The following is a 13,890-nucleotide window of genomic DNA, read 5'->3' as shown; positions in this document are numbered from 1 at the left end:
CCTAGCGGCCCCTCCGCACGGCGCAGCGCGAGGGCGACCGAGCAGCCGCGTTGGGGCTCCGAGCGAAGGGGCGGAGCGTCGCCCTACCACGCCCACCGAGGTAGAGCGAGCGTGGCGGCTCCGCGGCGCGGCCGGGGCGCGAGGCTCCGCCCGCCCCTCTCCGCCAATGGGGGAAGGCGTTGTGGAGGGCGGGGCTGCCGCAGGCCGCGCGGGGGGCGGGGCCAGCGCGGAGTTGCCGCAGCGCCGCCGCTTGTAAACAGATCCCGCCCCACGTGACGCGCGCGCGGTGCTTGCGCGGGGGCGCCGCGCATTGTCCGCGTTGGTGACCGGCGGGACCCGCGCGGGGAGCGGAGGAGGCGATTCCCGTCCGCCCTTCCTCCCTCGTCGCTCCGGTGGGGAAGCAGCGCACCCTCCCCCTTGTACCCCGGCCGCTAAGATGGCTGGTGGTGGGCGGTAAGGCGGTGCGGGGCTGCGGAGCAGCTGACGGGACGGGAGCGCGGAGGGTGGGCGGTGTGTGCCCGTGTGCGGAGTCGCGCAGCGCCATGTCCGCCTTCGCCTTGGAGGAGACGCTGGAGGCCGACTGGGTGGCCGTCAGGCCGCACGCCTTCCAGGAGCGGGAGAAGCACAAGTTCGCCTTCATCGTGGCCTGGAACGAGATCGAGGGCAAGTTCGCCATCACCTGCCACAACCGCACGGCGCAGCGCCAGCGCAGCGGCTCCCGTGAGCTGCGCCGCGGCGGCCCCGAGACCGGAGCCGTCCCCAAGGCTGCCGGCCCCGCGGTGCGCAGGGACCCGGGGCCGCCCCGGGGCTGCGCCCATGCCCGGGCCGAGGCACTACCCAAGAGCCCGCTGCGCCCCAAGGGCAGCCCGGCGCGGAGGCCGCAGCGCGGCCCGGAGGCGGCAGGTGCCGCCGAGGAGATCGAAGTGCTGGAGCTGGGGAAGGAGGACGTGGCCGCCGCGCTGTCGCTGCCGCCCTCGCCGCCTCGGGCGAGCGAGTTGAGCGCTCCCGACGCGGAGCCGGCGGGGGAGGAGTGCAGCTGGGCCGGCCTGTTCTCCTTCCAAGACTTGCGGGCCGTGCACCAGCAGCTGTGCTCGGTGAACTCGGAGCTGGAGCCCTACCTGCCTGCCTTCCCCGAGGAGCCCTCGGGCATGTGGACGGTGCTTTTTGGAGCACCGGAACTATCCGAGCAGGAGATGGACGCTCTCTGCTACAAGCTGCAAGTTTACTTGATTCACAGCTTAGATACCTGTGGCTGGAAGATCCTTTCGCAGGTGCTCTTCACCGAGACCGACGACCCCGAAGAGTATTACGAGAGTCTGAGTGAGCTGCGACAGAAGGGGTACGAGGAGGTGCTCCAGAGGGCCCGCAGGCGTATTCAAGAGGTGAGGCTACTGCGTGGTCCAGATGCTCCCACTTTAGTCTCGCATTTAGTTTCATCTGTGCCATATTTTTTAGTCGTTTTTGTTCTTGTTGTCTTGTTCCTTAGTGAGAAAAATGGGGCTTAACCTTTCCAACGTCCCTAGGGTCAGGATTTAAGGAGGTGCAGATTTCCCTACTCATCGGAGTGTGTGTGGCTCAGTACTTTTTTCCGTGCAGTCAGATGTGGATGTTTGTAAATAAATATCCGATGGATTCGGCAAGGTCTTGCTCCCATATTTTTGTTTTTGCGTTGCCTTGCACCAGGATGTGTCGGGGGCTGAATTTTTTTCTGTTAAATGAGAGCAGCAACATGTGGTGTTTATTTTGATACTACAGTTTAGGCATTTAAGACCAGAAAATTCCAGGTTCATCCAGTGGTGCTGAATCTGGTATTTATATAGCAAGATTATGTTCTCCAGTGGAGTAAGGAGTAAGTACAACTTTTGTTCAGGTGAGAAGTTCCTAGAGTTGGAATTTAAAGAAAAAAGCAAACTGTCTGGTCCTAGTGGGTATTTGCTGTGTTGCCATTGGTATTGTCTGTCAAGACTTGGGTGTTTCAGGACACTTCGTGTCTTTCTTAAACTATATACTGTTCTAGACAGAGTAGTTGAGGATGCCCGTCTAACTAACTTCTAGCATCAGGGTATGAGAATTTTTACTTTATCGGTCTTCATGGACTATGTTGTATGAGGACCCAGATTTCACAGGTATAAAATGAGACTTTTACACTCGTTTTTGTGTGTTTTGTGGCCTTGGTCCAGAATATACCCGGATCTATCAAGGTGTGATTATGAGTATGAGTCAGGTTACACTGTGCTTTATTTTTACAAACATCATCTTCATTCTGTTGTGGATATAGGTCAAGTTTGGCTGCTTCAGCTACCCACGTATATCCTGCCAATATTCTTTTGCAAAATGTGTGGTGGTGATTTTTTTTTCCTTGATGGAGTGTGAGTATATCCTCTTGCTCTCTGATGGCATAGTTTTGAGTCTATAGAATTCATGCCAAGCTTTTCCTTTGTGACGGGAGTTACAGAGTATGAGAAAATTGTAGTATCCATGATGTAATCACAGTAAGAACATCCAAGTATAGCATTGCCAGGTAGTTTAGTTCCAAACTGTTGTGTTAGGGTATATAATTTTGATTTTTTTTATGTCTGTTTAAAGGACTGAATTAAATCTTGCTATATGGTCTACAATTGGTAATTTTTTGGGTAAAATTCAGCATAGAAAAATCAGTTTGATAAAATTCAGCAGTAGTTTTAGTTCACAGACTATGAAAACATATTGTCTTTCAGTGGTTTTTTTAAACTGTGTGATTGCTTGGGAGTGTATGCTTAAATTGGATTTAGTCTTCAATTCAGCAGTTTTTACAAGGAGCTGTGCAGGATAGAGAAGTTCGTGTTAAACACGTGGAATTTGGGAGCTGGATACCTAACTCGAGGGATGTGGTGTTTTTGAGGAAATACTAGTTAAGAATTACTGAGCAAGAGCTACTTGTTTCTTGGGGAATCTCAATTTCTATTTTGCCAGTACTACTGGCAAAAATAAATTGGTTCTCTAAGCTACATAATTTTATTCTGTGTTAATGTTCTGAACTTGGTGCAGGTAAAATGGCAGAGCCTGTGTATGTATTTGACTACTGTACAACCCTCCTTTCCCATGATAATCAGTCTGGTAGTGTACCTAAAGTCAATACAGCTGTACTTCTGTCAGTTGTGTAAGTCGATCCTTCTTTAATTAAGGGTAGTTCATGTTTAAGAAAAGAAACCAGTGGAATGACCTGCTCTTACCCTCTTGGCTCTCAGGTTTCTCTTTTCTTTACCTGTTAGGGGTTTACTTGGTCTACAGGAAATGTCTTTTTTTAAGCAAATACTGATGCTCCTTGTCATTGCAATTCTAAGCAAATGAAGCAGTGGATGATGGGCACTGCTTGGTATTTTTGAAGTAAAGATTTATGTACTTTAAAGAAAAAACACGCATTCAGTAGGTTATCTCACATTTTACCTTTCCATCTGTGCTGGAATTCTGTCTGCTGATAGCAGGAATGTTGGATCCAAGGAATTTTAAACAATTTTTCAAATTCTTACAAGAATTTTTTGGGAAAAGAGGAAGTGATTGAGAAGCATTGGTAACCAGAATGGTATCTAGGAGGAAATGTGAAGGGTCTTCATTAATGTAAAATTGTGCAACTCCCAAGACCTTGACTTAGCATTGTAAAATGTGCCTCTGTAGTTTATAGTTATTTAATATATCTCTTATATTTTCTAGGACAAATTCCTCTGTGCAGTTAGACTTGAGAAATGCTTGAGAAATGCTTGCAGTTTCTCTTTATTTGTATTCTTAAGTGAGCAAGCAAACCTCATGTTCATTGTTTTAGCATCTCCTGCTTGGACAGTCATTGCTTTCCATAAATAACACACAAGTCAGTTTATTTTCACAGCAGTTAGTAATCACTGCTTTTTGTAATAGTAATTTTTATCTCAGTTCAAATTTTAGGCCTTTAATAAACCATAAGAATGTTACAAGTAGAAGCAGATCCAAGATGAGTAAGTACAATAGTTGTAGAGGAACTATGTGACCTGGGATTAATTTCTTCTGCCTGATTTGTACTTTTGAAATAACACATCTTTTATTTTTTTTCAAATAAAACTTAATAATTTTGAAATAGTTAAGGAATTTTTTTAAAGTAAAAACTTGTTCATTAAGTTTATACCTGTTGAAAAAAACCTTCAGGTACTCAGTTAAAAGATAAAAAGATATTATTTCAACAGAGAGTATACCATTGAATCCTTTTTTGGGATTCCAGCTTCCTGGACAGTATTTCCAAAATACTATACTTTGTGTCAGAAAGGCAGAAAAAGTTTGTCACTGTACTCTTGGTCCTGCCAGTTGCCTGTTTATGTTCTTCCTACACAGAGAAGAGTTTTTCTAGATTAAGTGTAGATATTTGTAAATTTCTGTGAGTTTAGTAATATTGGTAATGGTGCTGTATCTCTTTGTCCATTCTGTGTTTTCAAAAGGCTGAAGGTAGTCATGTTTTTCTGAATAAAAAATGATGTTAGTGTAAACTGTGATTAGGAGGGATGGGTGGCTTAGTCATGCCCCAAACATATTTCATTGTGTGCTCTTGCATAACAGGTTGACTATTTGGGAAATCTATCTGTATGTTACATGTCTACTTCAGCATCTTTGAAATATCAGCTTCTGGGAATGTTCCTGTTCCATACAGCTCAAAATTTGGTCTACAGCCATGGTTGCGTGAAATTTATTGGATGATAGCCTACAGGATCTTGAGTGCCAGGTATAAAACTAGTCAGAACCTTGCTTTGGTTTTCTTTTTGCTTTATAAAATCTATGAATTCCAGTGCTTGCAGGTAGACAAAGACTCTTTTGTATCCCCACACTGTATGTCTTCTTTTAAGTTTTTTTTTTAATATGAAAGTTCAAACACTTGTAAGTGCCTGATTAAATTCTGAAGTAATTCTGAAAGCATCTTCTCTTCAGTGGCTGACTTTAGACTGCCATGAAAGTGAGGACCTTCTGCTATTTATAATCTCCATCTCCTGTATAGTGATATATTTGCTAAGCATGAGAAGAATTCTGCTTGGTTTAATTTTCTTTTGATTCAAAGAACTAGAAAGGCTAAGGAAAAATAAATCTATTTTGTTACAGTAACAACTCATATGAGAGGAAAATGTAGCATTTTTTGATGGAAAGTTATATGGTCACTTTATTTCCTTCATAATCAGATTTTTTTTTAAATTACTTTTGTGTGTTTAGTAGGCAAGTTTTTTTGTTCTGAATGAATGAAATATGCTTGTGAAATTAGGCAAAGTGAGAAGGAATTGGTTCAGATATATATCATGGAATTTTACATTTGTGACTTATCAACATGTACTTCTTCCATATTGTCACTCATTTCTGTTTATATCAAAAAAGGTATATATTGTCCAATAACATTTTGTTTTGTTGAAGCTGTTCTAATATTTTAGTAATCAATAATATTCAGTAGTCTACTAGACTCAGTAACTAGAAGAATTTCATTTCATTGTTTTTAGCTGTATGCATTCAGTTCTAAAATAAATGTTTATATGGTAGGTAGTGGGGCACTATAACAAAAGTGGAAGTTTTCCAAAAGTGAGGTGACTGGTTGCTGTTCAGTGATCTGCATCTAGAAACAATAAGATTTAAAGAGAGTTTCAACATCAGAATCAAAGGTAATGCAAAAGTAAATATAAAACATGACAAAAAAGTATTCCATGTTCCAGTAACGTGGAAAAAATGTTAGCAACAATAGTGTTTCCATCAAAACCAATGTAACATCTTTCTATGCAAGAAGAAAGAATAACTTAATATTGTATATGAACTGCAGTAGTTAGGTTTAGAAGACACATAAGGTGTTTCAGGAGGGAACAGAACACCAGCTTGAATTTAACATTGGGAGCACAGAAGATTAAAATAAGATACTGGGGATTTTTTTTCCTATTGATATGAGGAAAGCACAGTTAAGGCTAATGCTGGGCATTTGGGAAGTCCAAGCTAGTTTTGCTGGAATGCTTTTTTCTGTGTTTATTATTTGTAGAGTTAACGTTTGTTTCCACTAACACTGTTTGGATTATAAATCCATTGTAAATAAGCTGTTTAAGTGCTGAACTAGTACTGTAAGTTAGTACTGACCAAAATATGTCAGCAGCTGTAGGGTAAACTGTAGAACAGGCAGGTAGCCTCCAAGCCCTTTGGAGACACCTACACGGTATTAATACTCCGTCTGGTCTTGGGCGCTTGCTAGAGCAAGTTGACAATGAGTACTGCAGCTGTACCTGAAAGTCAGAGTGGTTGAAACAATGTACTTTTCTTCAAAACATGGGAAACTTATATGTACACAAAGAAAAGGGCTTTGACTTAAAAAATTAGATCATTCTTGACAGAATTTAAATCCTAGATGAAAAGTAGAGGTGCATTCTGTACAATATAGCGGTATTAGTAACCCTGGTCCTTATTTTTAGACCTGAAGACAGCAGCTTGCAAATCTAGTAATCAATTTCCTTATCCAAATACCTGGAAGAGGAAAAAAAAAAAAAAAGAAATGCAGTGTGTGGTCTTCTTAACTGCCTAAAGTGGGATTGGGGAACCATTTATGTCTATTACTTGGGGGAGTACTCTGATGCTGAGACCATTTAATTTGATATTCCCATGGTTTCCCTAGATATAAATTTTCCTCTGTTTTTTGTTTAAAATTGTTGGTACCTATTTGAAGCATTTTCATATGACAGAATATTTTGAAAAGGTGCAAACAACCTGTGTAATATATGTTCTGTACTCCACTGTGCTACTCAGTATTCACAACTTCCTTCATTTCTTAGCCTTTAGAGATTATATTGGGTTGTACTTTCTTCGTGCTTACCTTTGTCTTGTGTATTTTTTCTCATTTTTTCCTACCATTATTTTCTTCATCTTCAATTGAATGCCCTCCCTTCAAGTAAATGCTGTTTAAAACTGCTTTCTTAAACCAGCAACATTTTTTTTCTCTCCTTTTCTGGCTGGCCTAGTATTTTTACCCAGGCAGGTGTTGAATTTGAAAGCAGATTCACCGTCATAGTTTAATCTTTTTATGTTTCTGTAACATGACAAGGCACTGTTTACAAATAGTCAGGGACGGTTGTGCTTTATATATGTAAATATTGCTACCACAAACCTAAAGAAGGCTTTGTGAAGCAGAGATTTTTGGAAATTACTGCATTTTTTGGTTTTGAGGCTGTGCTTTTACATTTATTTTTTAATATTATTAGAAACATAGCATTGCAATGCACCAGGATATTGCTGTTACTGGAGAGGACTTCTGCAGAATTTAGGGCTCAGTCCAGCTAAAGATATATCTGCCAAACTATTTTTGCAAGAGATGAAAACCTAGTCATTAGAAATATGGGAGAGAGAGAGGGAAGCTAGGACAGGAAGAGATGGAAAATGATATTCTAGGGATACAGAGCATCAGTGAGTTAGTCAATATATATATGTATATATGAGAAGACAGCTTCCCTGGCAAGCCAGGCTTTGGACATGATCATCTGCAGCCATTCATTGTAGATGTAAATAGAACATGAGTGATATATCCTCATGACACCACTCACCAGTTACAAAACCTTGGGTAGATACTGCTTTCAATTCAAAACCTTTCAGTGGTAAGACCCTATGTCTGAGTTTCTTTTCTATCTATTCTTTTCCGGGTGTGGTATTTTTGTAGGAATATCAGATGTATGTCTGTGAGTCTTTTTGATTACTAATGACAAACATTACCCATTCAGAGAAATTTGAACACTTGGTGGACTTTTTTTTGTTAAGGATTTGCTTCTGGAAAGGTCTTAGAAAACACTTCCAGTCATTCAGCAGACATTGAAATTTTTTTTAAAGGACCTTGAGTACTTCTGATTTCTTAATTAAAAATTTGGATAGTTTTATGTATTTATATACTGTTACAATACTTTCCAAAATGTATTAGTGGCAATTGGTTCTGACTTTTTGGAATAATGCTGTGATATTAGTGTGAGGGAACTGGATGGGTTTGGGTTTTTTTTTTTCTCTGAAAAATGTTATTTAAATAATCAATTAGCATTTGTTTGTGGTGACTTTTAGATGATTTATGTGGGTCATCTAAAATTAATAGTAGCACAACTTTTCACATAACAGTATTGCATCATGATTTGTTTGACCTACTTTAGGGAAAGGTTGTTGTAAAAAATTTTCAATAATTTAGAATCATAGATTATTATGTTAGGAGGAACCTTACTGTGTTTTCTAGTTCGACCCTATGCTTAAAATACAACTAATTTTGATTAGGGCTTGCTTTTTTTTTAAAGGAAACCTGAACTTTAAAAAGCACTGTGTTTTATATCTCTTGAAACGAAATATTAAGAAAATGAAGAAGAAAAAGAAGAAATGATAAAGATCTGAATGTATTAATTAAGTTGTGAAAGTTTTGGGGGGGAAAATCTGTAGATTAGTTCTAGAAGTTTCTAAGTTTGTAATTGTTCTACAGTGTAAATAGCCCTGTGACTTCAGGTTCCAAATTCTTTAGCCTTCAGTAATGTGTTACTTGTTCATTATCAAATGTCAAAATTTTAAATTGTAGCATTTTGTCACTTCAGAGTAATATAATTCATATATGGGAGGAGGTTAAAAAATCACAAACTACTTGCAATATTGGAGGTCTTCTGGAGGAGTTGAATGAGTAGGTAAATGGTATGTATAATTTCAAATGTGTTTTATCATGCTGCTTTATCACACATGGATTTTATTTCCCTTAAACATTTAAACTGAGTATCCTCTCCCATTCATTTCCCCCTAAGAACAGGAATAAAACCAATTCAAACAATTAGCACCACAGAATACAAGTCTGTGTTCCCCTGGTGCTAATAGAAGTTGCTTTTGCCTGAAATACTGTTCTGGTATGAAAGTGATTTAGTAGCTTGTAATTTACTGTATTTGCTGTTAAGGTAGGAGGAAAAATATGCATGATATGGGATCTAAGGATTTTCTTCATATCTTATTTAGCCTTTTGTTCTTAATAGTGGACTGTAAATATGTTGTTTCTACTGGGCTTTTTTTTGGATGTGTTCAATTTTTAAGTAAAATCCCTATTATTTCAGCTTGGAAGCTTTAAAAATTGCATTTAGTGATGCAAAATGCTGTTTCCTTAGGCCTGCCTTTCCATGATTGCACTGTAGTATAAGGTGCCATAGAGGCTGAGCTCTACCAGCATTGAAAGAATTCACAGAGGGCTGTTTGAGTTACTTCTCAGCTGTCACCCAGGCTTAAAGGTGGTTCATCATCTGTGTTGTTGAAGGGAGCTGAAGAACTGGATCATCATCTTGCTAGTGTTGACAGGGGGGGGTGCTATCGCTTTCTGTCCTCCCCCATGTCAGCTTTGTGTTCCTTCCTGTTTTTCTTCTCTGTCCTTTCAGTATGCTGATTCAACTCAATAAACCTCAGTAAATTACTCCTAGAGAGACCACAAAGTAGTTTTTTGCCAGACGCTGAGTTAGTTTGTTGCAGGATCTGAGAAATACTAAAGACAGTGAAGTGGAGAAGCGAGCACCTGAGAGCAGAAGGAACATGGAACTGGAGTAGACTGGGAAGAAGAGAGGCAAGAGGAGATGGGAAGAGGAATCTTCTCTCAATGGGTGCAAGCTATTGGGTCAGCTTTAAAAAATAAATTCACCCTCACAAGTACTTAGAATCTGGTATTGTCGTAAATCTTTTCCTGCTTTGAAATAGATTTTTAGAACAGTCTATATAAGTCTAACAGTAGACTTATCAGACATTTGAGAATTATTCGCTACCATGCCAAATGCACTGTAAAACTGCTAATACTACTAATTCAGTGCTGCTGATCTAATTCCCATGAGCTGACTTCACTGTGAAATTAATTGTACCTCTTTTTTTTCTTCCCATCAAATGTTCTTCTTTATTTTCATAAAAGAACATTTGCTCTTTATGGCAGGTGAGTATTTGACTAGGCCTGTGTCCTGACATGGCAAATGTTATGTGAAAGGTTTTAAGACTAGCACTATAATACCTGCTAACTAAATGTGTTTGTTTCATGTAAAATTAGTTTGTTTAGATAACTGTCAGTTTTGATGCTCTTGAGTATATTGTCCTGACTAACAGCATAGTTCAGAAGGATAGAAGAAGACAGTCTGTGGACCAAAAGTTAAAGTATTTTATGGCACAGCCTGAACACTTATGTAATGTCTGTTCTCAGTCTTCTGACCTGCATAAAAAAAAAATTACTTAGAACTCATTAGGATATGTGTAAAGTAAGTTCTTTGCCAAGCCTTCAGGGTGAGGTGTTGCCTAGAAGTCTTTTTGTTCAGAGTTACCATGTTCCAACCAACCAGTGATTCATTAGTGACTTTATCTTTTAATTATTTTGCCCCTTTTCAAAGGAAAGGAGTCCCAAAATACCATAATAACTCTGAAATACAGATCTAAACAGATCTATTTCATTCATGAAATTGTGTTACAATGTAAATACCTATTTTGGTGTTACTAACAGGAAAAGGAAAACCTACCACTCCTGTACCATGACTGCTCCCATGCAGCTAGCCCTTCTTTGCTATGATTTCTGTAGCTCATCTATGGCTGTCCAAGTAATATACTGAATTCAAACTAATACCTCGTAGTTATAGACACTCATTTGACATGGCAGTCTGACTAAGGAGTTGTACAGCCACATCACACAGTAAGGTAAGGTGAGCAGACTAGTACCAGCTTAAAAAAGCATCCCATGTGGTATTACATGTTTGTCTTGTTTACAGAGAAGATGCATAGTTTTTAGTTGTTGACATTTCCCTTTTGAGCTTTCAGAAGAGATCTCGTTTGCCATACATTGTTGTCAGAGCTGAGAGTTTTATGCCTGAGCCTTGTGATTTTCCAACAAGTTATATATATGTACATACAGTTCTGCTGAGATTTCTATTTAGAATTCCATGTGGGAGGAGAGAAGTTGCATTGTTCAGTAATGATGCATACATGGAAGTAATGTTTTGGCTCACTTGGCTGCATTAAAATACTGCTTCAGTTTTTCTTACTCAGTTCAGCTCTTTTCTTTATGTGTGGAGTTGTATTACGGGTAGTATGTTGAAATGAGGTGCGTTTTGGTAGGCAGTGTAAAAGAGCTAGACAAAGGTAATTGTTACTGTGCAGGAGCTGTAACCTGTGTATAAGGGAGAGTCACTGATAGGAGTGAAAAGTGGCCAAGCAATCTGTGCTGGTCATAAACTCCTGGGGTGTGCTCTTGCACTGGGTCGCTGTTGTACATCAGGTGGCCACCAGAGCCACTCTATGACTCCCCTCCTCCGCTGGGTAGGGTGAGAATATGATGTGGCTCATGGGTTGAGATAAGGATAAGAAGAAATCACTCACCAATTACTGTCACAGGCAAAACAGAATCAGCTTGGGGAAATTAATTTAATCTATTGCTGATAGATCAAATTTTGATAGTGAAAAATAAAACCAAGTCATAAAGCATCTTTACACCACCCCTCCCTTCACCTTGGGCTTAACTTCCCTACTGATTTCTCTACCTCCTCTCCCTGGATACCATAGGAGGATAGGGAAGGAGGGTTGTAGTCAGTTCATGATGTGTTTTCTTTACCACTCCTTCCTCTTCATGTTTTTCCCCTGCTCTAACATAGGGACTCACCCACAGGAGACAGACCTCCATGGATTTCTGGCAGTGTAAGTGCATCTCATTGGGTGAAGTCCTTGGGGGGAACCAAGTGCTCCAGTGTCCTCCATGAGATCATAGGAGTCCTATCATAAAACTTCTCCAGCGTGGGCTCCCTTGTCCATGGGGCCACAGGTTGTCAGGAGCCTGCTCCAGCGTGGGCTCTCTGTGAAATTACTTCAGGGGCTGTCCATCTGTTCCAGTGGAGGGGTCTTCCACAGGCTGCAAGGATATCTCTACACAGGTGCTTGGAGAACCTCCCCCAGATTCTTCTTCACTGACCTTAATATGTGCAAAGTTATTCCTCTCACGTGTTCTTGCTCCTCTCTTGTGCTGCAGTTGTTGTGCCAGCACTCTTTCCTCATCTTAAATGCATAATCCCTACTATGGTGCTAGTGTGGTTGCTGATGGATTTGGCCTTGGCCATTGATGGGTCCATCTTGCAGCTCACTGGCTTTAGCTCTGTTGGACATGGGGGATGCTTCTGGCATCTTCTCACAGATGCCACTTCTGTAGTCTCCCAGTACAAAACCTTTTCCATCCACCTGGAACACCTCTACACACATGTACTGGGGTCCTAGGCTTACTGTGTACAGATAAAGGACTGTTTTAAGTGATGATGTGGTAATGATGTGGTTTGTTTTGTATTAGTAGCTCTTAACAGGCCTAGATGACACATCTTAGGCAAGTATTCCTTATTTCTTGTGCTTTAAACACCCCGTGTTTTGCTTTCCAATATCTTTGTTGGGTTTTCTTGTTTGCTGTTCTGTTTTTTGAACACATGTGGACTTTGAACTTGTTTGCTATGTATGTTTTATCTGTGCTTTTAGTTTAATTAGTTGAATTAGCTCAGCTCTTCTTTAAACAGCCATTTTAAAAACTACCCAAATCCAGGCAATAACCTTGGCAGTGCATTAGCATACACTTCAATTCTCTGTCTTCAGAAGCCTTTTTGAAAAAAAAAATGGACAATTTTTGTGCACTCAGTAGGTGGTCAGTTGCTGTGTTGTTTCCAAATAAGTTACTATAGAATTCACTTGTTTTTATCTTTTTTAAATCTTAGAAGGCTAGACAGATGTAGTGCTGAATCCAGCACTTCCCATGCTAGTCAGTATTAACTAATTTATTTATGACATCCTCCCTCTCTATCTAGATTTTGTGTTCTCTTAGATGATTTCTGCCCTAGCAGTAAAATGTACTTTAGATCTGTGTGGGAGAGTCTGGCTTTGGTCTGTTACTGCTATAGTAATGCAGCTGATTTTTTTTACCACAAAGGTAAGGATTATTGATGGCAATGCAATCATGCAAACAGCTGGATATCCTGGCAAGTCTTAATCTCTTAACTGTGATGGGTGACATTTAAGTACAGGACCACGTGTTTGTAAGAGTGAGAAAAGTAGTTTGCCTGTAGTAAAGATTTCATGTAATTGAGTCTTCTGCTTATTGTCAGGACACATAGGAGTATATTTGCTTTTAACAACAATTTCTTTTGTTTGATTAAAGAGAAACAGTTCTAAACATGTGCTAGGCAAAAAAAAAAAGTTGCCTTCTAAGTCCAGTTGCTAGAATTTTGCATACAGATTTTATGTATTCTCTAGCTTTACTTCTTTATAACTCATTGTCTGAACGTCGTTGCGGACTATTGCCAGTGCATCATCAGGAGGCTTGAGTATTTTACTCCTAGGAATGCTGTTCTCTGGACAAAGGATGGAGTATCTAAAATGACTCTTATCTTCAGTACTGTACCTCTCTGACACCAGCTATCTATGGTTCTGCCTGTGAAACTGAATATGCTTCAATTTGAATCTTTAGAACTCTTCTTGGAAATGGCAGGTAATACTGTCTGGCTTCTGACAGCCTAAATTAATAGAAAAATAGGGTGTTCTGTAGTTACTTCTGAAGTATGAAGGAATTTAAGAAGATACTGAAAAAATATCTTTATGACTGATTTCATCTAAAAATGCTTATGTGTCATATTGCAATGTTTTTATAAAATACACCAAAAAATAGAAGTAACAGGGAGGAAAGTTTTGGGAGTATTAGCAAAGGAAATGTAAGACTTGACTCTTCTATGATCAAATTAAACTTTGGATTATGCACCCAGTTGAGGTTAACCTGCACATAATTACACTGTCTGTTGTAATGCTTTTAAAGCTTTTTGAACAAAATAAAAAAATACAGAAAAAATCTTTGTTATATAGTTCAAATATATGTACTGTTAAATTAAAAAAAAAAAAGTGTTT

The 13,890-nt window shown here is 40.0% G+C and overlaps 1 protein-coding gene across 1 annotated transcript in view; it reads left to right on the top strand.

Moving 5' to 3' along the window:
• The first annotated feature begins 301 nt into the window (after window positions 1-301).
• Window positions 302-13,890, top strand: part of JMY (junction mediating and regulatory protein, p53 cofactor) — a 66,887-nt gene continuing 53,298 nt past the window's right edge. Inside the window, exon 1 of the mRNA XM_036404033.1 lies at window positions 302-1,382. Coding sequence (XP_036259926.1) covers window positions 543-1,382 — 840 coding nt within the window. The 5' untranslated portion in view covers window positions 302-542. The remainder of the gene's footprint in view (window positions 1,383-13,890) is intronic.

This window comes from Molothrus ater, chromosome Z, assembly GCF_012460135.2.
Source record: "Molothrus ater isolate BHLD 08-10-18 breed brown headed cowbird chromosome Z, BPBGC_Mater_1.1, whole genome shotgun sequence".
Lineage (NCBI taxonomy): Eukaryota > Metazoa > Chordata > Aves > Passeriformes > Icteridae > Molothrus > Molothrus ater.
Note: the sequence above shows the minus strand (reverse complement) of the source record. Positions and strands in the feature narration are given on the sequence as shown.